This window comes from Oculina patagonica, unplaced genomic scaffold, assembly GCF_052425735.1.
Source record: "Oculina patagonica isolate OP01 unplaced genomic scaffold, crgOcupat unplaced2, whole genome shotgun sequence".
In the NCBI taxonomy this organism is placed as follows: Eukaryota; Metazoa; Cnidaria; class Anthozoa; order Scleractinia; family Oculinidae; genus Oculina; species Oculina patagonica.
This window is the reverse complement of record NW_027558036.1, coordinates 250,653-277,173: the sequence shown is the minus strand read 5'-3', so window position 1 is coordinate 277,173 and position 26,521 is coordinate 250,653. Positions and strand designations below refer to the sequence as shown.

Here is a 26,521-nt window from a genome sequence, read left to right as displayed (position 1 = left end):
GCGTAATGCGCAGAACAAGTGCGCAGTAACAATAGGAGGAACCGTCCTTAATATGAGCTAGTTTTAAATATTCTCATTATAACAATTTTTACCATTTTGTAATTCAAAAAAAAAAAAATCAGCCAGCCAGAAATAAAATGAGTCTGAAATTGGCCTAGCTGCACATTCACAGCGAAATTATTAACTTATTGCTAACCCGAGGTGGCCTCCCCCATAAGCCTTGTGGTTTCTTGGAGGTCTCCTCGCCCTATCTTTTTAAGTTATTTTAATTTGTATGTTTAATTCTGAAGTAGCAAATAAATGATGATGATGATGATGATGATGATGATGATGATGATGATGAGAAACAGACAAGACGGGTTAACAAGAACAACGTAAAATACCAGTAAACGAAGCATAAACCTTCAGTTAATAACTTTAGTTTATGGAACGAGATTTGGTACGTTCAAGTCAAAACGTCAGTCGGTTTTATATTCGGCATTAAGTTTAGAGTTCGAGCTCAATATTCATTTATAGCCTGCCCTTTTTGTTTTGCAAAAAGTTGTATTTTAATATTTTGATCATTATCCAGTTTCTAGCAGTTCTTAACAGGTTAAACTGTTGTTACCAATGATTAGGCATTTGTTTGGTACCATTATTGTAGGAGCAACTGTAAAAAGTTTGCAGTACTGATCCATCAAAGTATAAGAGATGGAAAGTGCTGGAAACCGTTGATAGCCACCTTAATTAAATACTTGTCAGATGCGTGTACTTACAAAAAAAGTAGACTTGATAGGTTCTCAAATATTCCTTCAGGCAGCACTTCTATTTTATTGTGCCTAAGGTCCCTGCAAAAAACAAAATCACATATAGTACGATTACAGTAAGACAGATCGACCCTTATATGCCACACCTTTAAGATGATTAAAAGTATCGACCCCTCGAACGAAGCTACCCACCAGAAGTAATGAAAGGAAAACGCTGTTAAATGTGACAGTAACAATGGCTGTTACTTTCAAAACTTTACGATCGTTTGCCCTTAAATTAATCCGTATTTTATCACAGTAATCGAACGTAAGCTGGATAAGCAAATTATATACAGTGATATATTGTCCTATTTGCATCAAGCCAACAATGATAATAATTGTCACCAATTGTAATCATTATGAGGCCCACGACAGTTAAAACTTAAATTATTTGTTATGAGCCACTTTTAAGAAGTTTTCTGCAATTCAGCATCATTTTGACTGACAGACACACACACACACAGACAGTCGGACAAACAGGCAGACAGACAGAAAGACAGGCAGGCATGCAGGCAGGCATGCATGCATCAGGCAGGGAGTTGGACAGAAAAACAGGCAGGCTGACATACAGAGTGATATACATGTACCTCCAGTCTGACAAAGACATCCCCTTTTCGTAATAGCCTCCTGTATAGTTATCCCTACCCACATCCCCAAGAGTAAGTGTTGTTATTTTCGCTGGGATGCCTGTGTATCCAGTCTCTCTTGTGAAGGAAACGCGAGTGATGAAAGGACTCCTATCTTTGAACATGTTTGTATTGTTTAGGGTTAAAGTGAATCGTGCTGTTAAATCTGTTGTATATTAACTGCATGGAAGCTGAAATATGGTTCGAACTGTCAAAAATCTGATGTATATGAAAATTTTCTTGTATAGTTACTGATTGCGTGTTTTAGCAAAATACCGTCAAAATGAAGTTGGGATCATCACCGTACTCGACCTGTTTGCTGTACCTGAAAAATTTCTACCGTTATAAGCGTTGGTCTTTTTGGACTTTGCTCCTTTGCGATGCAAAATGTGCGGATACTGAGAAACTGCTTATCCGTTAAATTTGGTTAAATTTGGTACCAGTTTGAGGTAAATGGCTCGGGGTAAAGATGCTGGTTTACGCCCGACTCTTAAAGAATAATCCGTATACTGCCGTCGCAGTTACTGTGCCACTAGCATCACCGAAGGCATGAAAACAAAAACAAAATTGACCGCCTTTGGCTGTAGCTAGACTGCAGGAAATTCTTACTTTATAAATAAGGTATTCCTTGAACTTGCAACAATGTTTTACCAGTTTCTCTTTTTCTAACACTGAATCCCATGGTAGGTGTTGCTGCGAGTCGATTTGTAGTATAGATCGTCTTACCCAGGCTGTGGAACTCGCCATTTCTAAGAAGCAAAGGCCCCACTGCCCCCTTACTCAGACTGTGGGACTTGCCACTCCAAGAGGGTCAAATACTATTCCCTAACTAGTCAGAATTTCTCTCTTACTAGTTTCCACAGAACCTTTGGTAAAGATCACGACCATGTTATCTTTCTGCTTTCTCCAAGAAAGTCTCGGAAAAATTTGCTTCTTTGGCTTTCATGCACAAATTTTCCTTGTCATATATTTTCCCTTCGTCTCTCAATTCAGCGTTAGCCACCACCACTTAATAGTGGCATGTATGTAGTTTAAACTCTGCTTCTCAATATACTAAGACTGTAACCTTTTTAAATTATAAATTTTGCCCCTGGGCAGTGGTAATTCTTCCACTAACGATCCTCAAAATCTTCGTGATATTTGGCTTTCAAGTTTTCTAGCCGTTCTTTAGAGCTCCAAGAAGAAACAGTGGCTGTGTTGAACCGAACAACGGACAAGTAAATATCAAAGCCTAAAACCTGTGTGTACCTGCAAGACTGACTGCTAAAAATCGCCACAAAGCGCAACAGCTAGCTTTGAAAAGGTTTTGAACCAGCACAATCCAGAGCATGTTTTATAGTGGAGGCCTAGTTTTCAATCTACAATCGTTTAAGGAAGATTTAGTCTGATATTCCTTAGCTGATGCGTCGAAGATGATTCGTATATTTGTGATTTCTGCTTTTTTTACTTCTGCTGCTTCATAGAGGGTCTTACAGGGGCGGTCTCTGGCACGGTTCACGGGTAAAAAAATAAAAATAAATAACGGATAACGGATATTAAAATTTCATTTTCCCGAATGACGAAAATAAGCAAGTTTCACGGAAAATCAAATCTGCTAAACACGCATCACAAAAATATCCCTGTATGACCCTAGTTGTAATGAAGGTCCAAACTCCCTTTCTTCCTGAGGCTAATCATTAACTCTATCCACGATTCCTTCCTCCAGTTGGTCTTGGATTTCATTAATTAATAATTTGTCGCCAATGTTAAGCTCAGTGCTATTGGCTTGCTTTGCCTATATCCATTAATCTTTTTATTGTTTAGTTTTCTTTTTCTTGACATGACTTTTGGCCAATCTCTGAGGGAGCAACAGATTACGACATTAACCAAGACTAGGTTGAAATTCTAGAAAGAAACCTGAATGACTAGAACGCCTATTTCTAGAGGATTTGCATTCCATTCGACACCAAAACTCCGTAAACGAACATTTACAGAATGATTCTATTTTACATGATTCTATTTTGTGCCGTAGGTTTGCAAGTGCTTACTTTATTCTCTCGCTTCTAAACATTTACATTTACAAATGTTTAGTTACCTTTGTCTGCATCATTGGAGACTAGCAGCAAATAAGACCCGATTATGCATGCAGTGACACTGTTTCAAACTACGTCTGACGAAGGCAAGAGAACGTTTGCCAAATATTTAGTTTCTTAAACGTGTTAATAAGATCATTTTACATTTTTAGAACACTTTTAAAAAGTTTTTAAGCTGACATGATAAACACTGATCGCCCAAATAACAAACTCTGACATGTTTTCTGGAAAAAAAAGACGCCTAATATATCATAAGACAAAAACAACAAGGATTAGCTCCAAATTTAATTCCTTGAAAAATCTTCCTACCAGAAGATTTTTATTTTTTTAATGCCAAGAACCTACAAAAAGCGCGCGTACAAAAGCTGCCTACAATCATTGACAAAAGTCGTTGGCCCATCCACCCCTTCCCCCCGTTTCAATGTTGGATAGTACAATTTGCCTAAGGTCCCCGTGCAGTGCGTTTCATGAGCAAAAGTAAGCAGCAATTGCAGGCACTATTTTTTTGCATGCTACGCAACATTGCAAAGGGGGAGAGGGGAAATTACTTAACTTTATATGATACAAGTAAGAAAAACAGCAACTGCGCCAACATTTTGTCACTGATTGAATTTGAGTCGACGGCTTTTCTTAAGGGAATTGTGCCATGAATTTAAGCCAAATTTAAACATGAAAAGATGGCCATAGAATTAAGTGAAACATAAAATAAACCATTTAACGGATGGCGGTATGATTCTTTGCCAAAATTTTAAGTTTCATAGCGAGTATTTGGCAAAACTTAACCAAGCCGTGACACTGGTCCTTTTAATTCATATTACAATAAAATCGACAAAAAGAGCGAAAAATGCTGACAAACGTACAACTCTGTCAAGCTCGTTTGCTTCGTGAATAACCCTGTGGGTAGATATGGAATTATATTGAATGACAAGTCCCTGAAATAAAAGGAGAAAAATTATCGTCAGTACAGGGCGATAAAAAAATTAAAAGAGACATGTTTTTACAAAGCAGCACTTCGTTTGCAACAATACGAAAGAAGATTAACTGTACATGTTAATGAGAGCGCTGCTGTTCTGCTTTCTAGCAATGGTACTTTTATAAAATCTGCTGTAATTGAACAACACTCTTTCAATAATAACCATCCCAAGTTTTGTGCTAAAAATGCATCTTGGTGTGTTGGACGTCAAATGAGTCAAAATTACCAAATACTATCATTAAGTAAAAAATCTGGGCAAATGAGGCTTGCGCTGGCAAAGACGAAAGTTCGCCGCTGTTGTCAAATTTGCAAAATATTAATTCAGTTAAATGTTGAATATCTAAACGATCGAGTTACTTAATTGATCAAGTTAAAAAGAACAAGTAAAATACGGCCTAAATGTTTTCCAAGACAAACTTGTATTTTGCAATGCGACACGCACGAGGGTGGTAAAAGTGGTTGGTAAAAGGGGTGATCTAAATCACGTTTCACCCAAAACATAAATATAAACATAATATTTCACGTTTTATGCATAAAAACTAAAAAAATTGTTCTCACTGACTAAAACTGTAAAAAATATCTGGCTTTTCGGTTAAAAATGCTATAACTTTCTTGAGAACAAATTGAAAAGGTCGTCCAGATGTAAATATTTTTTCTTTTTTTAAAGAAGGCGATAACTCACTAGTGATTCAGAACAGGATTCTGTACATGTCTGGAGTGTTCATGTGTTTGTTGTAGTCAAATTCGGTTTCGAATAGAATGCCACGCTTTTGAAAACAGTCCGATCACAAGAACAACGGCTATAATCTTAACGTCGTCGAAATCGAATTCTCGATTGTTTTGCATGCAACAGAGAGTTCTTGCACCAATAGAGATCTCTAGCTTGTCAACAGTAAAAACAGCTCTTTTGTGCTCTCTTGTTCTAGATCTTACAGCAAGGAGCCTAAAAGTGTGACCACTTTTATTTTATTCACATTCTTCCGTGCAGATTTAATCCAATCAGAAGTCAACTGGAACCTGTTCTTGGCTTCTGATTGGATGGTTGTTGCACGAAAGAATGTGAATTAATTAAAGGTGGTCACACTTTTGTGCGCCTTGCTGTAACGCTCGTGATGTTTGTCTTATATAAACTCTCTCACAGTCTCTGCAGTTAGTTTTATAAACTGCTCCCGTCGATAGATCTTGAGCACACTTTTTAATGGAGCTACGTCACGAGAATTTTGCAGATTTTTGAACTAAACTGTTCCGAAATTAATTAGTGATAGCGACTTAACCCATGAAAAACATTTTTGAACATCGATCTAATGGGAGATACAGCCTTAATTTGTAAATAATCATAATCAAATTTCGGCACAAATATCGATCTTTTACGACACGCGAAACTGAAAACTTTGAAAAGTTTAGCCTTACTGAATTTTTCAATTGCAATCCATTTCCATCCTAGCCATCCGCAGCCAAAAATGCTTGTTAATTTCGTTGCTTTAATATAGCAATTTTTAATGAAAATGGACCATTTTGCAACTTTTTGTGTTTGCGCATGTTCGATTTTGTTCGATTGTCGAACTCAATCGAACTCAATCCAAGGTATACCTGCCATACGGTCCGCGCCATCAAAATTTAAATTAGCCAATCAGAGCCCGGCTTCGGGGAAAAACTGAGTTTTCCTACGTCACTTAGGTTTTGTGCTCTCTGATTGGTTGTGGTTAACGAGGTAAAAACAGAGAAATTACATGAAGTAAGGTGCGGAAAATGTTCAACATGGCTCGAAGTCGAATCGCTGGTTTCTGATATCGTCCCACTGAGTTAACAGTCTTTTTCAACAAAGTGCAGCGACTGATTTTGATTTCGTGTGCGATGCTGTTCGTGTCTGACTTGCTGGAATGGCGATCGCTGGGCGAGATTCATGCTGCATTTGAAGACTCCGACGCTCTGGTCGGTTGACCATGGATAGTACTATCCATGGTTGGACTCGACATCGAGGAAGTTCGTTAAACTGCCTCCCAGACCAAAGTACATTTTAACGAGCAATTCGCTTTCTTCTTCACCACATTTAAAAGTTTGATCGCTGTTATGTTCGCCGCTTTAACTAGCGTTGGGTAGAGTACTACTGGGATGTTCCTGTGAAGATTGTTCAATTCGCAGCTGTAGTTCTGAAGTCATGAATAGTAAAAGGACATGATGAATTCTGGATATGGATGCCTTTCAAACAGTTGTAGCATTTGTCAGGTAGAAACTGTAGAGTAGAAACTTTGTTTTGTTTGATTTTTGAGTCTAATGCTTGCGTGCGCTTTGCGCATGCGCATTAAACTCTTTGTTATATGAAAAAAGCTGTTAGCAATCCCAAGGGAATGGTTCGGGATCGATAATCGTTCGCTGTAATGTAGAAAACAATGATCAGCTGCAAGAACGGACTCCGTACGGACACGCACGATTAGTTTCAATTAAAAACAGCCAATCAGCGACACGTGTTCCCACGCATAATTAAAAGTTCTTTCTCAAGTCACGATTATTCAACACTTGAACAGGACGAAATAATTTTCCAGTTAAGACATTTGTAAGCTTTTTGTGAAAATAAATCTTCGTTTTCAGTTCAGTTAAGCACTTGTGTTTTCGTCTTGCTTAAAAAGCAAGACGTCTTTGAGAAAAAATATTTCGACGGCGACTCGCGTTTATTTACACAATGCGACCAAATATTTATTTTGTTTTAAAAAATAGAAAACTTTACCTCGGTTTTTGTATTTAAGTCATTCGAATTTTGATCAATTTTTTCTTTACAGTGCAAACAAAAACCTTCAAAAATAAAAGATGTACATGGATAAATGTAAATCAAGTTACGCGACTAAATCAAAATGCGTTTGTTTGGCCGCTTTGCAGTATTACACTGTTCCGGCCTTTGCCATACACTGAAATCGAATTTCATGCTTTTACGACTCTCAGAGATCTTAAGTTCTTCTTACAGCTAGAAAAATCATAAAATGGTTACATTGATATGGAAGTGATGATTCGCGAAATTTGTACATCATGATAAACAGTCTTCGCTCCTGTGTATGGTAGCTCGATAATAATTGCCTAGTTTCCAGCGTTCAAAAGGTCATCATTATATTGACGTGAGCATTTACACCCGTTTTTAGGAAAATCTGTCACTAAGTGCTTACAGTACAATGGAGTAACAGTCACTATTTCAAGTGCTTTTATTGCAAAATCTGTTTCAAGAGTCATCATCAAAATGGTGAAAAATCTGAAAGAAAACGATGTGAAGTTCTTCAACCCTTGTTGTAATGAACATGCTTTTTGTAAATCGTCACGCAATCTTGTCCAAATGTTTAATCGTTTCTGCTTTTACGGACAATACGGAAGAAGTAACATCAACTCCTGTTCATACTTTAAATTTTGTGAAGCATATAACATTTATGACTGTTTCGTTTTCATCCATAATCATCCACGATGCCCCTAGCTTGCTATAAGCATTTTAAATTAAACTCCCGAACACAAACCTCTAACCAATTTTAACCGGCTTACGAAAACCGCGCAATCTGTATCACTGCCATACGGCATTAGACTCATGTCACCCTTGGTGACCTATTTTTAAAGATGATATCTTCTGTTTTGTTTTTGTGCCTGCATGTAAATTTCTTAGTACAATTGAAATCCTCACTTTAGGAAAAGATAAATCTTTTCGAGTGAGATTTACTAAACTAAACTTTTTAAATCAACTTTTCAATTGTTGAATTTCAAAGTTCTAGATCGATAGAGTCAGGCTTCTCCAGTTTAAGAATTGTAATAATTTTGCTGTGAACTGCTTGTCCTTTTTGTCTCATTTCATTTGGCAAGAGCTTTTAATTTCGTTTAGGTTTATAAAGATTCTTTCTCAGTAAATACTAGGAAGCCCTTATTAAGGGACTGTTTAATTAAAGTACAAAATAAATATCACTTCAATTTTAATACAAAGGTTGACTATAATAATTTAAATTTTGTATTTCAAGTTTTGTTTTGTTGGTTTCTATTTTTAGGATTAGATTTTCAGGCTTGTTAATTAAGTCCCTAATACAAAACAACATATTTTCCATCTTAATTGGATAATGCCCGTGTGTAAATCCAATTTTTAAAATAAGAACAGCCTTGCCATTATCCTTGTAAAGGATGTAATCCATTTGCAAAAAGGCTTAATGATTTCAGAATTTGTAGTCCTGTAAGTTGAAAAAATGGCTACTCAAAGAGTTTAGAAACCCTCATGTGAAGATCTGTTAACAGTGCTTGATTCTGAGATTTAATGTGCCAATATTTTGGTGGTTTTCTTAGTTTCTAGATTATAAACACTTCAGTGCTACTTCATCAGAAACAGGTGCAATATTTTGGAGTTGTAACTGATTAGCACTGTTACAAAACAGTTAAACACTGTTGATCACTGGTCCCTTGATAGTACGCCATAAATTTTATTTTTTAATAATAATAATAATAATAATTTGCTAATTTATATAGCGCATATTTTCATGTTCTGATCAATAGCGCTTTACATCTTATGAAAATAAAAATAAAGTTATAGATTATAAAAATACTTCTTAAAAAGATAAGTTTTAAGTTGAGATTTGAAACAGTCAAGTGATGTCGCTTGACGAAGCTCCACAGGTAGAACATTCCAAAGTTTCGGAGCTGCCACTGAAAATGATCTATTTCCCAATGTTGACAGCATCTTTCCCTTGGGATGGTCCAATAAGGGCATGCCAGTAGACCTAAGATTGTATAATGAATTCGATTTTATCCTAATTAGATCGCTAAGATAAGTTGGCGCCAGGCCATAAATACATTTAAAAGTCAAAAGTAAAATCTTATAATCAATACGCAAAGAAACCGGCAGCCAGTGCAGCTCGTAAAGCGCCGGTGTAATGTGAGAAAACTTTCCGATGCCAAGAATAAGTCTTGCTGCTGCATTTTGTACACGTTGTAATTTAGCAATCTGCGCCTTTGGTAAGCCAAACAATAAACCATTACAATAGTCAAGACGGCTGGTTATAAAAGCATGAACCAAAGTAATTAAAGAATCCCTCGATAGGTATTTCTTAATACGTCTCAAAACAGCATTTACATTAATATTTTGTATTAATGTGTTTTGATACAAAACAGCCGCTTTTTTAGGTCTATATTTTATTCTCCTACCTTAAGAGTTTCTGATTAGGGCCAGTTTTTTCTGCCAAAATTTTTCCCCAAAACTGGATTCAACTGGTTTTGACTGATACTGACATTGGCTACCTAATCGTAGTAGGTGACTTTATAATTGTAGATCTTTCAGTAGAAATTAGTTTTATATTCCAAGAAAAAATGCATTTATTTTCACTTCATTTCTTTTTCTGTTGTCCTGCTTGCCATATAGAGTTATTGTAACTGCTTTTTTTTTAGTCACGCCGAATTTTTACATCGTTATAAGTCGTTTATTTGTAGATTGATATCTCCGGGGATGGGCATTTTCGTGATTTCAAGTGGACGAGCAGCGGCTGAAAATTGACAATTGATTTATGCTAAAGACTGTAAAGAAAGCCTCGCCATTCTTTTCAGTCGAGATACTAGCCACTTCTCGTCAGTTTGCAACAATCTCTTTTGTTGATGTTCACTTCTGTCGTCCTTAAGTTGGAGGAACCCCCGTCAGGTGAACACATACCTTACAGATCGAATGGCAAATTTCACATTTGAAGTCCAAAACACAAACAAAAATTACAAAATAAAAAATCAGTGACGGCAAAATTGAGCTACCGGGTAGCCGACGACGCGCTTACCAAACAAGTTTTTTAACGTTTTTGGATGCAATTCTTCAAATGAAACTCAGTATCAGTGAGATTAGTTCCAAGATGGCAGGAAATAGGTTTGTGTTGGGCTTTATTTTTATTAACTTCGGAAAAATACACGACTTTCGAGCCTTGGTGGAGAAAAACAATGGGAAATCGAAATATACTTTATTAAGTCGACAGTGAAGTGTCACTTCATGTTTGTAGCGATGACGTGGGAAAACTCAGTTTTGCCCGCCGCTCATATTGCGGGATCTACCTCCGTATGGCAGGTAAGTTCGATAAAGTTCGATTAAAATTTATGCCAGGCGATCAGTCCCTAGTCAGGCACTTTACCACACGTAGTCCTGTTTTCAAACGTTTACTGGGGAATTTCTGGAAAGAAAAAAAAAACACGATTTACAGTCACAGTTAACGAGAATTAACAACGGTCATTTCGCAATTCTCATAGAAAAGTCGTTTCACAGTTCACAACAGTGTAACCAAATCACGTTTAACGACAAAAAAATTACACAATTTACGGAAAAAGGACCTGTCATCGATCATAATAAAACCCTTTACCACTTTACCACACTCACACATGTGTGAGTAATATTTTTGTACAGACCTTTCCGCGAAAAAATTAGGATTCTCAGTTACAACTGAGCAAACGAACTGTTCATGTTGACCCATGTTGAATATGAAGAAAGCTAATTCTGAATCAAAGTTGTCAAAAACATATTGACGTGATGCTTGTCACGTAACAGCGAGTATATATCCCGCCCTGCCTCGTCCCCAGGCGCTGATCGGCCGGATGGTTAAGGTAAGGCGGGAAAGCAGGTAGCGCGAGGGTTGATGGCTAGGTTGTGTCCTTTTTCCCGTCCGCATTAGTCCCACAACGCCAAGCGAACCGTGCACATCAGTCCCACAACGCCCAGCGAACCGTGCACGACCAAGGAGAAGGACGCCTGGGGACGAGGCAGTAGTCCGCCTGAGTTTAGGCTCGGTTTATACGTCGAATTTCGCGTTTGCCGAATCTAATTCAGGAATTAAATGTTGCAAATTTCGACGTTTCAATCGATTAAATGCAACTTCTGTTGCATCGTCGACTGGGCAAGTCGAATATTTGACAGAGGTTCGACAGTCGCTTTATACGACGAACTTGACATGTGTCGAATCGAATGCATAAATTAAACAAAATGATTTAAATTATGTTTAACTCACAATTCTTCATTTTTTCCTAAATGCTATGAGCAGATCGGCAGAAACAAAATGGCGGAATCGGGTGCGATGTGCAGCTCTTGTTTTACTCAAATCACATGTTTAAAACGCGCTTTTCCATTCTGCATCAAGGGCTTGGGTTTTGAAAAAAAAAAAACGAGACTCCAGGATGGAGAAAGTAGTAACAGGTTGAACGCTATTAGTTTGGGAGAATATTCTCCGAAATTCTTCATGTCTTCCATTTCGAAAATACGGCTGTTTATAATTTCGTGTACGCAATGGGCGCGAACATTTTGACTTCTGTTCAAGACTTGTTTTTAAACAGCCAATCAAAAACTTTGAAACTATTTGAATTCCCTTTGTCTTCAGAGCCCTTCGTTACTCGTGCCAAGACCCACCGGCTAAGAGACGCGAAAAGGACTATGGTAACGAGAATGAAACTCGCTCATGAATTAACTGCGACTCTTCAAATTCGGGTATTAAATTCGGCAGATGTGAAATGCGACTTGTCACTGATATTTAACGGTGCGTGCATCTTTTTCTTTTCATTTTTATACATTACATTAAAAGCACAAAATCACAATTGACTAACAACATATTAAGGATGTTCGCGCTAATTGTATCTGTGCATCCGACATACCAAGATACATTGTAAGCTTCTGAAGATACCCAATTTTAGCACTTTCACGTAAAGCTTTGGATGGTAATTAAACGTTATCATCTCAGGCTTTTTAACAAATTACCGTGCAAATCATTACACCTTGATCCGATTTATTTTAATCAATGTGCAATAATTCGGGGAGGAACTATTAAACTTTTTATTTACAGGAAAAGAAAATCAATAATTTGAAATTGGCTGGCTTCTACGTTCAAAACGATTTTTGATGTACTTACAGCACTCGCAAAGCCATGAGAGAAGAGAAAATTTCGGCTGTTAAATTCTGAATTTGATTGTCTTTTACGTTTCTAGGAGAAAACAAACATTCAAACAATCAAAAACCATCCAGATGTTATTTCTGTTTATTTCCACGTTTACTTACTGATCCCTGCCTAATCCTAGTCCTAATAAATAAGAAAGTGAAAGAAAACTGAGTTATCAAAATTGGCTGACTTCTTTGAAGTTGGCTGGCTTCTTCGTTAAAAGCGATTGTTAATTTTGACGTACTTACAGCATTTGCAAGGCCAGGAGAGGTGAGAAAATATCTGCTGTTAAATTCTGAATACGGTTGTTTTGTAAGTTTCTAGGAGAAAAAACAAAATACGAACAACAAAATCATCCAGATGTTATTCTTTTTGTTAATTGTCCACGTTCACTTATATTAATAACACCTGCCTTATCCAGACCTAATAATAAGAAAGTGAAAGAAAACTGAGTTATTTAAAATTACTTAATACTCTTGGTCATTCCAGGAAAAGCAACCTTTGTTCCTGTTTACCGTATTTGTTTTATTGTGATACTGTGGATTCCTTCACGAATCAGGGAGTAAGGATGTAGTTAAAAAGGGCGTACAAATTTCTTGATTTTGTTGTATCTAAATGGCAAATGCAACCAATTACTTAGCATAATTTGCTTGGGGGACAAAACTTAAAGCGTTTATGAAGGCTAAACTTTAAGCGTTAATCTTGGTGAAAGGCGACATTAGGGACTTGCGATTGATGTAGTTACATTTATAAATTAACATACAGCGTATTAAGTCCCTTCACGTCAGCAAAGGCGTCTAAAGATATACTACTGATTTCATTCAGCTGTAGATCTCTGTTAAAAAATAGAGAAAAAAACAATGAATAATTCGGAATGAGTCGCAGCAAAAATACATCTTCTAAAATAAACTTATTGTAGCGGATGCCTTATCTTATGTCACTAAAGTACATAAGATTCGGATTCAGGACTAATTAAATCATGAACGTTATAGTTAATTAAGTTAAATTAATTTTTGCGCAGTATTTCCATTATTTCAAGTATTTCGAATAGCGTAAGTAGTAGTATTTAGAATAATGCAAGCCCAATAGCGAAGCACCCCACTTAATTATATTTTTATTATTGTAGAATTTACGTGTTAACTTTAATAGTGTTAACTTTCCATTCTGGTTTTTAAGCGACATAAAAATTATGGTATTGTCTTACAGCACAGCAAAATTTGCTCACGGGACAATTATCTTAAAGCAGAACAAAATTGATTTACGGCAAAAGAAAACAACTCGCAAAAAAATTTAAATCGGTACAGATTTAATCAAGCCTAAAATTGGAGCTTCCCATTTATTCATTATTTACAGGAATTTACAATAATATATTTACTGTGGTAACTAAGCGTACAAAATATTTAAAGTACGGTGGCCCATAGAATAAATTGAATACCGACTAACGGAAAAAAAGGTATTCAATTCATGGTAAAAGAATATTAACTCACCGCAAAAGAAAATCAATCACGGCAAAAGAAAATAAACTTATATATATAAAACTCACGCCAAAAAATCAGCTCATGAACCGAGCAAAAGACAATAAACCCGCTCCAAAAAGAAATAAAATTTCGGCAAAAGAAAATTTACTCAACGCAAAAGAGAATCAATTTACGGCAAATGAAGAAAATCAACTTATGACGAAAGAAAATCATCTCAGGGTAAAACAAACTCAGCTTACAGTAAGAGAAAATCAACTCACGGCAAAAGAGAATTACTCACTGTAAGAAAAGCAAATCAACTCACGGCAAAAGAAAATCACATCACAACAAACGAAAACTAATTCACAGCAAAGGCAACTCAACGCACGGCAACATAAAATCACTGATTGACGACAAAGGAAAATCTGCGTTATTGCAAAAGAGAATATCTGCGTTATGGCAAATTAACTCAAAGGCAATAGAAAATCAACTTAAGGCAAAAAAAATCAACTAATCGGTTTGCCTCCTCTCCGCATGTCCGTCATTCTGTCTAACGCGTTTCGTCTGATCATGATTGAAACTACCTCGTGTTGTTGTTTAATCATGCTCAGAATTAACATGTTTCGATCATGTTTCGCGCAATGTGCAGTCTGATGTGAACACTTTTCATAGCGAAACATGTTTTCATCGCGATCACACTACTTTTTTTTTGGCCTAGTGTGAACACAGCATTAGTCAGTCTTCAAAATTAACCTGACCTCTGTTTCACTAGTTTAATAGGAAATCAAACATATATAATTTTTATTGGTCCAACCTTTGCCTGTGACGTCACTTAATACGTTTTTGAAATGGGGTAAGGTTATGCCGCAAAAATTTAAACAAATATTGTTTAACTGTCGAACTGCATAATAGCACTGTATGTCTGCCTTGTAAGCTGCCACTTGTTTTCTTTTTATTTTGCATTAGAAGGTATTAAATTATTTATTATGACACGCGACCTATTCGTTTACTTAAGCGATTCTCATTCAACGAGTACATGAATACAATTATATTTCTTGAAGAACTCTTAGAAACTAAGAGAACTACACACAGAAATGACCAATTGAACTTTACTTTCTGTACCCTATGTCCGAAGTCCCCAACCGGTAACATTCGTTTCTGAGTCACGTGACGTAAATAAAAAGTAAACGTAAAGTTCTTCATGTCAAGAATATTGATAAGATTGTATCGTCCAAAATTCGAAAAGATCAAACAACGACTTCGGTAATGCTTGCGTCTCAGTAAATGGTTTCTAAAATGCAGACAACGGTACAATAAATGGTATATTCGTAGCGAAACAAACAGAAAAAGAAAGAGAGAAGAGGACAAAAAAATGAAGGAGAAAAAAGTTTCCCGATAACGATGCGAACCCACAACTTCCCTTTCTATTTTGAATTACAAGTCCAGAAGCTCATCCATCACACTACATCGCGACAACATAATTGTTTGGTGGTAATCAGTTACGAACAGCACCATAGCAGGCTTAAGTGAGTTCTGCCAGTACCGAAGTCGTGGCAAACTTTCGCAGGAGTGTTAACCCTATTCAGACCCGGGGGGGGGGGGGGGGAGGGGGCTTTTGAGGCCCGCGCTGACTTTGAACTCTTATAACTTCTTTAATATTCAACCAAACGCTGGCAAACTTTCTGACTTTTTCTAAAATTTCTCTGGCAATAATTTGGTATGGTTGGATGATGTGTCAGGAACTTGACATCACCATGGCAACGGCATTTTGACAGGCATGTTTTTCCAAATTTGTAATTTTCGTGTTTCTATTAATAAAAAATAAATTTTAATGGAATTATTTTTACATTTTTATGGTTTTAATACACATTTTTATTGATTTTAAGTACTTTGCACTAATTTTGGTTGGTTTTCTGGCATTTTGGAATAAGTTCGAAATCCAAGATGGCGGATCCAAGATGGCGGCTGTTTTGACGTCATGATGTAATTGTCACGTGATGTGACGTCATCACTCTACGTGACGTATACCAAAAGAAAGATTTTTAGACATACTATATATCCTATAAGTTTCATTGTGATTGCTTAAATATTCTGGAAGTTACTTCGGGGGGGCTTCCGAAGCCCCCCCCCCCGGTCAGAGAAGGTCCTAAAAAGCCCGGTCCGAATAGGGTTAAAGTGATTTGATTTCGGGTTGAATTAAGTTAATGACAGTTTAAATATATTAGGCTGGTAGTCGAAGTTTACCTCGAATGCAAAAGTGTGGAAAATAAGCTGGAGCTTCCGTTACAAAAGTTGATGTTATACGTATCAGTACAAAGATAGTTTTTAAGATACCGGGATTGAACTTATCGGTTCAAAACTTGACTTGTTCTAGGCAAACTTTATGTTTCAAAGTTCTCGGTTTTATATTCTCGTTTCATAGTCACTTTCAGAGTTCAGCGGCTCATAGCCACTTTGATTCGTTTATAATACAACTTTATCTTTTGGCTGAACTTTGAGGCATTGTCCTGCTGTAAAAGCAGTAGAACAATATCCCAGGGTATTGTTCTGGCAGCTTTTGCACGAAAGAGTTAAAATTATAATAATCTAGTTTTACCCACCCTCCCTCCATTGGTGAAGGGCAATGACATTTAGGTATACATCATGAACTTTGTAAGCTCCTTGTGGTTCGGTCAAGTCTGCGTAGCGACTTCCCTTAAGTTTTTAGCGTTGGTTGTGTCGGTCTTGCTGCCATCTCATGATATACCCTTGCCTTAATCTTGTCCGATCCAGCCAGTAAGGAAAAATCTTACAATATTTTTATTTTATTCCAACATTACTGGGAGGAATAAGTGAGGTATTTTTCGTGCATTACTTAAAATCTTGCTTAACCTGCCACATTGCTGCCCCCTACCCCACCCCCCCCCCCCCTTATCAAGCCACATTGTTGTTCGCGTGCTTTGTTCTTGTCACAACTTCAACTCAGCTTTAACTTTATTTATTAGTTTAAAATACAACTACAAAATACATACAATCAAGATAACGTTGGGTTTGAGTACCTCCCACTTACCCTGTCACGATTTCAGTTGTGTTATATTCTCGTAAAGTGTTCACATTTTCTTTGTAAAATCAACATGTAAAAACAAAAATGTGCAGAAATCATAGCTCATAAATTCAAATAACCTCTACAAAAAGCGAAAAAAATAAGTGCTTAAAGTACATAACTATTGTGCATGCTTTTTAAAGCATAAAACATGCACAATAGTTATGTTACAAAGAAAATGTGAACACTTTACATATGGGTTATTGACCAAGCGTGAGGTCAAGATGGCAGGATATTGGCCAAGTTCTTTTTTTGCGTGTTTATGGACCAAGACGAAGTCGAGGTCCATAAACACGCAAAAAAAGAACAAGGCCAATATCCTGCCATCTTGACCGACCAAGCTTGGTCAATAAAGGATTTATTATTTGACTTTTTTCGAGTACTGAAAAGGAAGCCAGTTGCATGCACAATGGCGCACGCCAAAATCATTTCATTGGTTTAAAAGTTTAACGAGTGACTGTCAAATTCTTGATTGAATCGAGTTGAAGTAAAACGACGCGACATAACGAAATTCAACTCTTTTTAACCGTCAAAATGATAAAATTGCGAATCAACGTTGAATTTGAAGCCTTAAAACAAGAATGTCCATTCCATCTGGCCGCCAGCTTTTGATTATTGGACGTTTTGCAGAGTATTTGCTCCCTTATGGCGCTTTTGTGGTGCAAACCTGCCCTGACACGAGCTGAATATTGAAATTGTGATTGTTGAAAGCGTTTGAGACTTACCACTTCACGGGAATAGCTTGAACTTTCCTACATCGTTGATATAAATGTTCGAGCCGACCTTATTCGATGTGATCGTTAGAGGCTTCGGTGAAAAGATGTTTTAAAAGCTTTCAGTGCCTGGTTCGCCGTGCCGTCCGCTTTCTTCCATTTTGAAGATTTTACACAAACGACTAGTTTGCCGAAGTCTTTTTTCTTCAGGTATGTCACTGACTTCTCTCCCTTTTCCGCCGAAAAAAACCGATAACATGTCTTCAAGTCGCTTTGCGTTTTAATTTTTGTATTAGGTGGTTGTTGTGGCAAATAAAGTTCACGAAACTCGTTAGCATTTGTTGATTAATTTGTTTGTTCTCATTATTTCACTTCAATACCTATTTCTTTGTTATCGGACTCCATTTCGCTAGAAACAGACAGAGAATACTTGTGTTGTTTCGGAAAATACTTTCATTGCTCACATTTACGACTGAAAAGCTTTTTGAAGTAGCGACGACGGAACTGAAAAGTTTTTTCGCTTGCGGGAACACAGCGGGCGATCCCGAGCGGTCAAGATGGCTCCATCTTGACCGCTCGGGGACCCAATCAGAACACGGGATTCGTTTCATCTTGACCGCTCACGGAGCTAGTAAAATAATTAGATGATTTATTGCAATAAATTGTAGACATTTTGCAGGCATATTCAGATACTTGGTATTCTTTGTGACATTTTGGTTAGTTAATTTGTGTAGATTTCACTGATATTTTAAGTTCCCTCGTTCATTTTTAGTTCTTCGGAACTTACAACACATCTGCAGGCTTTCAAAGGATATTCGAGCACCATGGTAAGATAAATTGCATATTTTAATGTTTCTGAATTAGGTCGTAATGGCTCCTTGACCTTGTGCTATCATAGTTTTGTTCAAAAGTAGTCGCCAGCGTATTTATTTGATTTCCTTTGTTGCGAAGTTTCCTTGTTATGCATCAGTGTGTTTATTTAAATAAATCTTCTATTTTTTTCTGTTAAGTTTCGATTTTTAGCCGTTTTACAATGTTATGTAAAGAAAATCAATGTGCATTTTGCAGCTTTGTTTTGTTCGCGCTGCCTTTTATGACTGATTATAAATTGAAATATCGCTTAAGGTGGTAGAATGGAGTTTGGCTCGAAAATTAAACATATCAAAACATTCAATGTTACTACAGCTTCTTGATACAGCTCCACAGTAGTAAGGTCAGCGGAGGTCACCAATTCGCCTTGGTGACCGCCTATGTTGCTAAGTAGCCGCGCCTTTCTTGCTAGTCGCCATGTTTTCGTATCACAAGTGTGATTCGTGTAGTTGAAGTTAAATCCGTGTAATCCTCGAGCTATCCGCCTTGGTTAGGCGTACTAAGTTGTTATCTCGGGAATAAAGTGGTTCCTGCGAATAACAACGGTGTTTATTTTTGTTTGTCGAAACTCCTCTTGGACGAATCAAGTGCGACGTTCGAGGGGCAGCCACATTCAAAGATTTGAAAGATAACATAGATTTATTTACAATCCCAAGAGATAAGCGCTCCATTCTGGCTATGTGTGGAATAATTAAAGCTTAAAGTCGGTCGCTAGGCCGGCACTTTGCGCCGCCATATCGAATTTATTGTGTGACACATACCAAAAGTTGATTTGAGTCTGGTTGTGCCGTTGAAAAGCTTTGCTACAACTTGGAAGACGCAAGTTCAGGTCTGCTGTACCTTTCCTGTGAAAGAGTCTGCAATATATTCTACAAAAGAAGCTAAATGACGATGATTATATCGCACGAACGTGATTTACAAAGCGGCATTGTGTTACACTATCGATCGTTGTGAAATATCAACTATAAGCCGAAATCAGTCGTTCAAAGCAATTTACGCGTCTTGAATTAAAAGTTGATGGCAGAAATAAACTTAACTTATGTCCTTTGTGTGGTTCCTTGGTGTTTTGGCTCCATTTATAACTATATCGTGGTTTATTTCGTTTCTGGGACTCGTGACATAACATTTATACAACACCGCAAGAATTTGCCGCACAGCATGAGATTCCTATCTTCCGCTGTGCTTATTAGCCGAGGTCTCAATTTCACATCGTTGCTATGCATTACGTAATTGTTTACGTCGCTATGTTAAACTTCGTCAAGGGACAAAGAAGATCGTAGATGTTCGGCATTCTTCGCGCTATAATCGGTCATGTGTTGCCACAAACACTTCGAACAGCGGTTTTCTAAGAAGATTTCAAAATGGCGCCCGATAAATACGATCTTGTGATGCGATATCGGCGAGAAACTACCACAATTTAAGGATCTACACCGACCGCACTAAAAGGTATTTTCAGAATAAAGATGTACATTTATCGTATCTGGATGAAATTTGCGTGGTTTGTTGTTGTGGTGTAAAATAAACTTTTCACGGGAGCCCGGGGCCCAGGGGGGGTACTCCGGCTTGTAAATGACGGGGATGATCGAAGGATTTTTTTTGGGTTTAAAATTTTCGATTGCGGGATTTTTTTGGGTTGGAAGATTTGGCAAGTATTTTTTTGGGTGACTTGATTCAAATAGGGGATTTTTTTGGGTATTAAAAACAAACTAAAGTGGCCTTGGTGTATTTATGGTATGATGAATAATCAAACTCGAGCGTTATTGCCCCTCCTGGCAATTTAGGGGTAATTTGACAAGGGATTTTTTTGGGGGGTTATTTTTGGGCCAGGGATTTTTTTTGGGTAATGTCGGAAGACTTAGGGATTTTTTTGGGTCCTGAGTTTTGCCTTCATTCGATCATCCCCGTCATTTACAAGTCGGAGTACCCCCCCTGGGGCCCGGGGCCGGCGAAAGGAGTTTTCTTCGAGATGTGAGCGCCACGTAAATCTTTAGCACGTGTTTTTTTTTTCTTTTTAACTCGATATCTGAAGAAAGAAGCAGCATTCCGCTCCGGGCTCCCGTACGTTTTTTTTCTTTTTCTATAGGGAAATAGACTCCTGCATTTCTTTTTGACTTTCTTATAATTGCGAAGCCGTAAAACGAAAAAAAACTTTTTTATGAGCCCCAAATTCAGGTGAGGTGTCAAAATTGTCACCTCGGACATCAATTTTTCTGAAGCTTAACTTTTATTGACTTAGCCTGAAATATTTTTACTTTAGCCAGGTTTCTTGATTTGGAGAAATTTCCATCCAAAATGGACCTGTTAAACTCCAGTCTACCACCTTAAAGATTTACAATGGTTTATTTCTAGTTATGTATGATTAAAATAAGTTAATTTCATTCCCTCGCTGCAAAAATTCGTCACTCGTTCGCTGCGCGTTTTCCATACGTCGCTCTTTATATGACTTAATCTATATAAACTTACAGAACTTTTAGCGCAGCCATATGACGAAATGCGCCCGTGGGAAGGTTTCTGATCTTATTCCTTTGTAAGGACCTGTTTCCATTTGAAAATGAGCATAAGAGAGATTTAATTTAGTATCCTACGTTAAGTTCACATTTACAATCCTACACCATTTTAACCGTATTGCCATTAATAATCGACCGTTCTTTAAAATTCATTTCCCCCTTTGAGTCATATAATGGCCCCCTTCTTTTCAGAAACCTTAGTGTAAGTTCGTATAAATTTCTAATAAAAGACGATGCCTAAATACCGAGCCAGAACTCGAGCTCAGGACTCGAGCTCAGGTCTCGAGCTCGGGACTCAAACTTACTCTCCGGTTGGCTTGAGGTTAGCTTTCACTCCGGTTTGCTTGCGATTAGCTCACTCCGGTTTGCTTGCCGTAGCTTTAACTCCGGTTTGCTTGCGGTTAGCTTTCACTCCGGTTTTCTTGCGGTTAGTTTTCACCAAATATGTGCTAACGCAATATTTGCCACATTTTATGTGACGAGTCGTCTACCCTGAGCAATTTTTCGTATGTGACTGCTTTTGTTTGTCACATAAAAGCTAACACGCCAGCTTCTCAGCAAATATATTTGTCACATAAAAATTGGCCAACTTTCCTCGTCTACACGAGCAAATAATTTTGTCACATAAAAATTGCTCGTATAAACTGGCTTTAAAAGAAGTTTTTGTAGGCAGAAACAAACAGAGACAAACAGACAGACACCGAAACAGAGGAAAACATATTATAAAGAATAGCAAAATCTTACAACTTTGTCGCTGTTGTCGGAAGGCAATTGAATAGGTCAATCGTTGAGCCGATATTCGTGCAACTAAAGTCATTGTTAACTTGGTCTTTTTCATCAACGCTGCCATCGCCAGAGCAAGCATTCTCGCAACCTGAAAAACATCCATATATAACGGCGCTAGCATTCGGATTAAAGTGGATTCTCTGCTTAAAAATAATGAGGGTTACTATCGCCTAAAAAAACAAGGCAATGTTAAAATGATATTGAGCCTGTGTAACAAAAATATATCAGTTTGTTTCAGTCGCGTGCATTACAACATTATAGCCATTGTGCACACTTGGCATATTTTTAAATTCCTTCATAGAAACTACCGCACACCACACCACACTGCGTTACAACACGCTAAACCACAAACGGCCGAGCCGAACCATATTGAACGACATCGCACCCAACCCCACACGCACACACTCACCACACTGCACCGTACCGCGGCAAACAATTCCACACCGCACCACACTCCACTACGCCTTTACCTGCCGCACCTCACCACGCCCGTTGCGCTGCACAGTACACCACACCACAACACACCTCACCACACCACACTGCGCCACAAGGTTCCGCAGCACACCAAACCACAACAACCATAGCACACCATTCCACATGCACGACACTCACCGTACCGCACCGCACCACAACTCATGACACACCGCACCGCAACGCACCGCACCATCCCGCAACACAAAAAACCATACCACATCACATCACACCACACCGAAGCACACCACACCACACCGAGCCACACTACCCCAAACTGCACCACACCACACCACACCGTACCGCATCTCACCGCACACGTGCAGCACTCTACAGCACACCGCATCACACCGATCAACACACTACACTGCATCACACTAACCGCACCCTACCGTACAGTGCACAATAGCACACTATTTATAAATTTGTATCATCAAAGGAAGGAGCTCACGTCTGTAAATTTTAGGTATGACTTCTAAGCAAAGGGAGAGACTCACCCACAAATGTTACTGGGAACTCTTTAGAGTCAGTGCCAGCCTCATTCCTAGCAAAACAGGTGTAGTTGTCTTTCTTGTCTGCTTTTTTCCTTACCATTCCAATTCCATTAGCCAAAGATGTAGAGTTCCGAAGCAACGTCATGTTAATGGGTGGAAACCCCTCAGCAGAACACCACACGAAATGACCTGGTACTGTCCTCACAACTGGCGATGGAACAATTATTTTTGGTATTTCTGCAAGTAAATCGTGACATATGAAAGAAACGAAAGACCATTAAACAGATATCAAAGGTATAGGAATGTAGCCCTCCTTCCCTCGCGGAGAAACATTTATAATCTTGTACCGAGAGCTCAGGCGGGATATTTATTTGTTAAATATGGCGATGGTTTTCTTTTTAACCTTAAGCTTTTTTAGATCGTACATAATCGTTTTTCAACAATCAGATCCAAAGACGGTAGCGCGGAGAGTTCACAAGCTTGGTAGATATTTATGCTTGTGCCTTGGGCTTGACTCGCATAGGTTAATTTTTCCCTCAGTTTTATTTTTTTCTTTTTACAAATCGAATGACTTTTTAGTGATCCATTTTTATAGTATTCGTGTAATTTTATGAGAAGTTTCAGATTTCATAGTTTTTATTTTTTATTGTAAATATTGTAAATAATAATCTTTTATATATTTGAATAACTCTTTGTAAATTTAGTTTATTTGGAAGACGAAGAGCCACTCTGTGGAAGCTCTTCCAATAAAGCCGTTATTATTATTATTATTATTATTATTATTATTATTATTATTATTATTATTATTATTAAAGCTCCTCCACAAAGGTCGCAATTTTGTGGAGGCTCCGTTCCTCAGCTTTACTAATCATCAGTCGCTTTTCCAGGTCGGTTCCCTCTCTACTGCAGACTGTAATTTCCAAATAGATGAAGAATTTAGTCATCGCAAGGTGCAGCTGTCCAATCTTGATTGGCAATGGTGCTGTAATGTTCACAAGCAAACCTTCTGTCTTGCTAGGGCTGATTTTAAACCCTACCTGCAGAGCAAATCTATCAAGCCGGTCTGATTTTTTTAGTTCGACTCAGTTCACCGCTGAATTCGATTCGGTCCGCTTTCCAGAACGCTGTTACATACGGGCGGTAATTAATATCTGCCTCTGTCCGCATTTAGGAAAGTTTTGTGAGTTCAGATATAAATGGCTTTTTTAACACCTCTCTTAAACCATCCGTACTCCAGTACATCGTCTTTTTGATAGTATCCTAGATAGACAGTTTCTGTTCTACTGATTTTCATATTGTAGATATCTCTGAACCAGCCTTCTCCTTCTTCTACCCAGAAGGAAAGGTGTCGCTCGACTTCCTCTGCCGTTTAAAGCATAATAATGTTTAACGTTTATGTTTAATATTACAAAATATTTGTATGGGATCGTAACAACAAACATGTTATCTTGTATTTTTTCTTCGTCCTTCCTATACCAACGGCGTCTACGCGATCCGCGTCCTAAATGAGGCCGAAACATTCTCCGTTCGGGTATTGCCAGACAGGACGAGAAACCCATATGGTTACTGCTCTCTCCATGATCTACAACGGATCGTGAAATGTTTCTGGACTCTTTTCGTCATACAATAGAAAGGTGTGTCCCACCTTCGAACGGGTGCTTTTCTTCGTTTTCTTGCACTCCTCTAAGCACTCTTGGTGCACCGGCTTCCAGAATCAGGATAACGGGAAGCAATGACGAGAACCAACAACAAACTCAACACACATATGACGCCGCGTCTGGGAATCGAACCCAGGAGATATCGGTTGGAGGCAAGCATTCTCGCCACTGCGCCACTACTGCTTCATAGTGCCCGCCCGTGAAAGTTTTTTTTTAAACAAGCGTGCCTACAAACAAACTACCCAACCAAATTCACTGCATTTCGTGGGTTTCTTGTCTGGTTTTGTTTCGTTTGTTAAATTTCGGCTTTCAATTGAAGTTTTTATCCTGAAAATTAAAAAATAATGCACGATGCTCGTTTTTGAATGGGTGCGCGGAAGAAAATTTAGTGGTGAACAATAAAAACGATAGAGTGTTTCAGTCTCGGAACTATCGGCGTGATACATGTAGTTTCCCCTTGGAAATTTAATTTTCTTAAAACTAGCATATTAGCCCTCGAAGCTTCGCTTCTCAGGTTAATATTTGTTTTAAGAACATGAAATTTCCTCGGGGCAACTATCAGCCGATAGCTATAGTTCCTCGACAAAAACACTCTATTGTTTAAATAGAATTAAGAGAGAATAACCTAATTGTTTCTAACTCATTTCCCTTCAGATAACAATTTCTAATGACACATGCAGTTATTTTTCTACATATGAAGTAACATTGAACTTCACGCTTTAATGAAATCGTTCGCGGACTGAATTGTGGTTTGAAACTAATCCGTTTCTTTGGTAAATGTTGACGTTTTGACTGTAAATTTCCTTCTTGTAGTCTTTACCAATTCTATTTTTAGACGTTCTATCAAAACTTACGAGAAACAAGAAAATGTCGCCATTCTCTTGACGACTTTCAGCCACTGCATACCAATGGCTGATAGTACAGGGGCGGATCAGGATTTTTCGAAGGGGGTGGCTGTTTACAAATATTTGTTTATTATTTTATTTTAGCCCCAGGCTTGTTATGGAAGAAGTGGATGTTAGCAAATATTTTAACTTTGTCTGAGCTAACAATATCAACAATTTTACACGTTACTAAGTGTCATTGTCCTTACTTCCTTTTCATTGTATTTATTTTAGTTTTTGCTGGATCGAGAGTGGCTAGCCACACAATACACTCCCCCTGGATCCGCCCCTGTACTGTACAGTAGCCGAGCCAATCAGATTACAGCATTTGCATTAGTAAAGTAGCAGAATTTTACTAAGAAGCCGATGACTTCAATGAAGATAACAGGAAATAAATAAAGTTAAAAGTAACAAAAAATAATTTATTCTCCCTCCCTATCACATTATACTATCCAAATTGTCTCCAACTTTACCTCGCTTATTCTTAGAAATTTCCGTCTTTTCTACCGATCCTTGTGCAGAGCGTTTGTTAAAGGATAAAAAAGTAACTGTGTAAAATATAAGGTTCGTCAACTAAAGCTTCTCTCAAAGATGTTCAAACGTCCGTCTGACGGTTAAATTGATAAGTGTCGGAATGTAACAGTTTCAACCTCTGAAATAAACCCTCTGTACGACGATAAAAACTGCTTACCTTTTGTTGTACTGTAATTGTAAGAGGCTTTGAAGATAGTGCGAGACCAGCCATCCCTTTCCAACTGGATCATCATAAAACGGCCACTTGACTGCACTGTGAATGATTGCTTTGTTCCGGTAAAACTGCCCAATAACGTATTCTGGTGTGTTGTATTACCATCATGTATAGACAGCCAGTCTTGTATTAACCAAAGTTTATAATTACTGTAATAAAAGTCCGCTAGATGGAAAGTATTAAAGTGCAACCGGATATGATGTTCCGGTAAGGCCGTGATAACACAGCTGCAACGTGAGTATACACAGAACTCCCAATCCTTCCCCGATAATGAATCGAAGTGAATGGTCCTTCTGGCGACATCTAAGTCAAAGTCGCATCGTGTGCAATACACAACTGTAATTTAGAATGCGATAATGTCAGATATGTGGTTATAATTTAAAATGAAATAGCAACCTTGTAACATAAAAACTGTCAAACTGTTATGAGATACGTGATATTGTTCATGCTGTTTCAAAAAGCAAATATAATTCGACACAAAACTAACGGACTTTTTG

General features: G+C 37.9%; 2 protein-coding genes across 2 annotated transcripts in view; both read right to left on the bottom strand.

Annotated features, from left to right (window-relative positions):
- The window catches only part of LOC144640205 (uncharacterized), a 274,821-nt gene that overhangs the window by 227,184 nt on the left and 21,116 nt on the right, over positions 1-26,521 (bottom strand). The window lies entirely within an intron of this gene.
- LOC144640183 (uncharacterized) lies at positions 819-26,146 on the bottom strand. Its single transcript, XM_078499394.1, has 9 exons — positions 25,968-26,146; positions 22,738-22,971; positions 21,728-21,857; positions 20,940-21,011; positions 13,118-13,189; positions 12,603-12,674; positions 12,328-12,399; positions 4,340-4,415; positions 819-827 (listed from the first exon to the last, which is right to left on the bottom strand). The coding sequence occupies exons 1-9, from the start codon at positions 26,041-26,043 to the stop codon at positions 819-821; spliced, it is 813 nt and encodes a 270-aa protein (XP_078355520.1). The 5' UTR covers positions 26,044-26,146.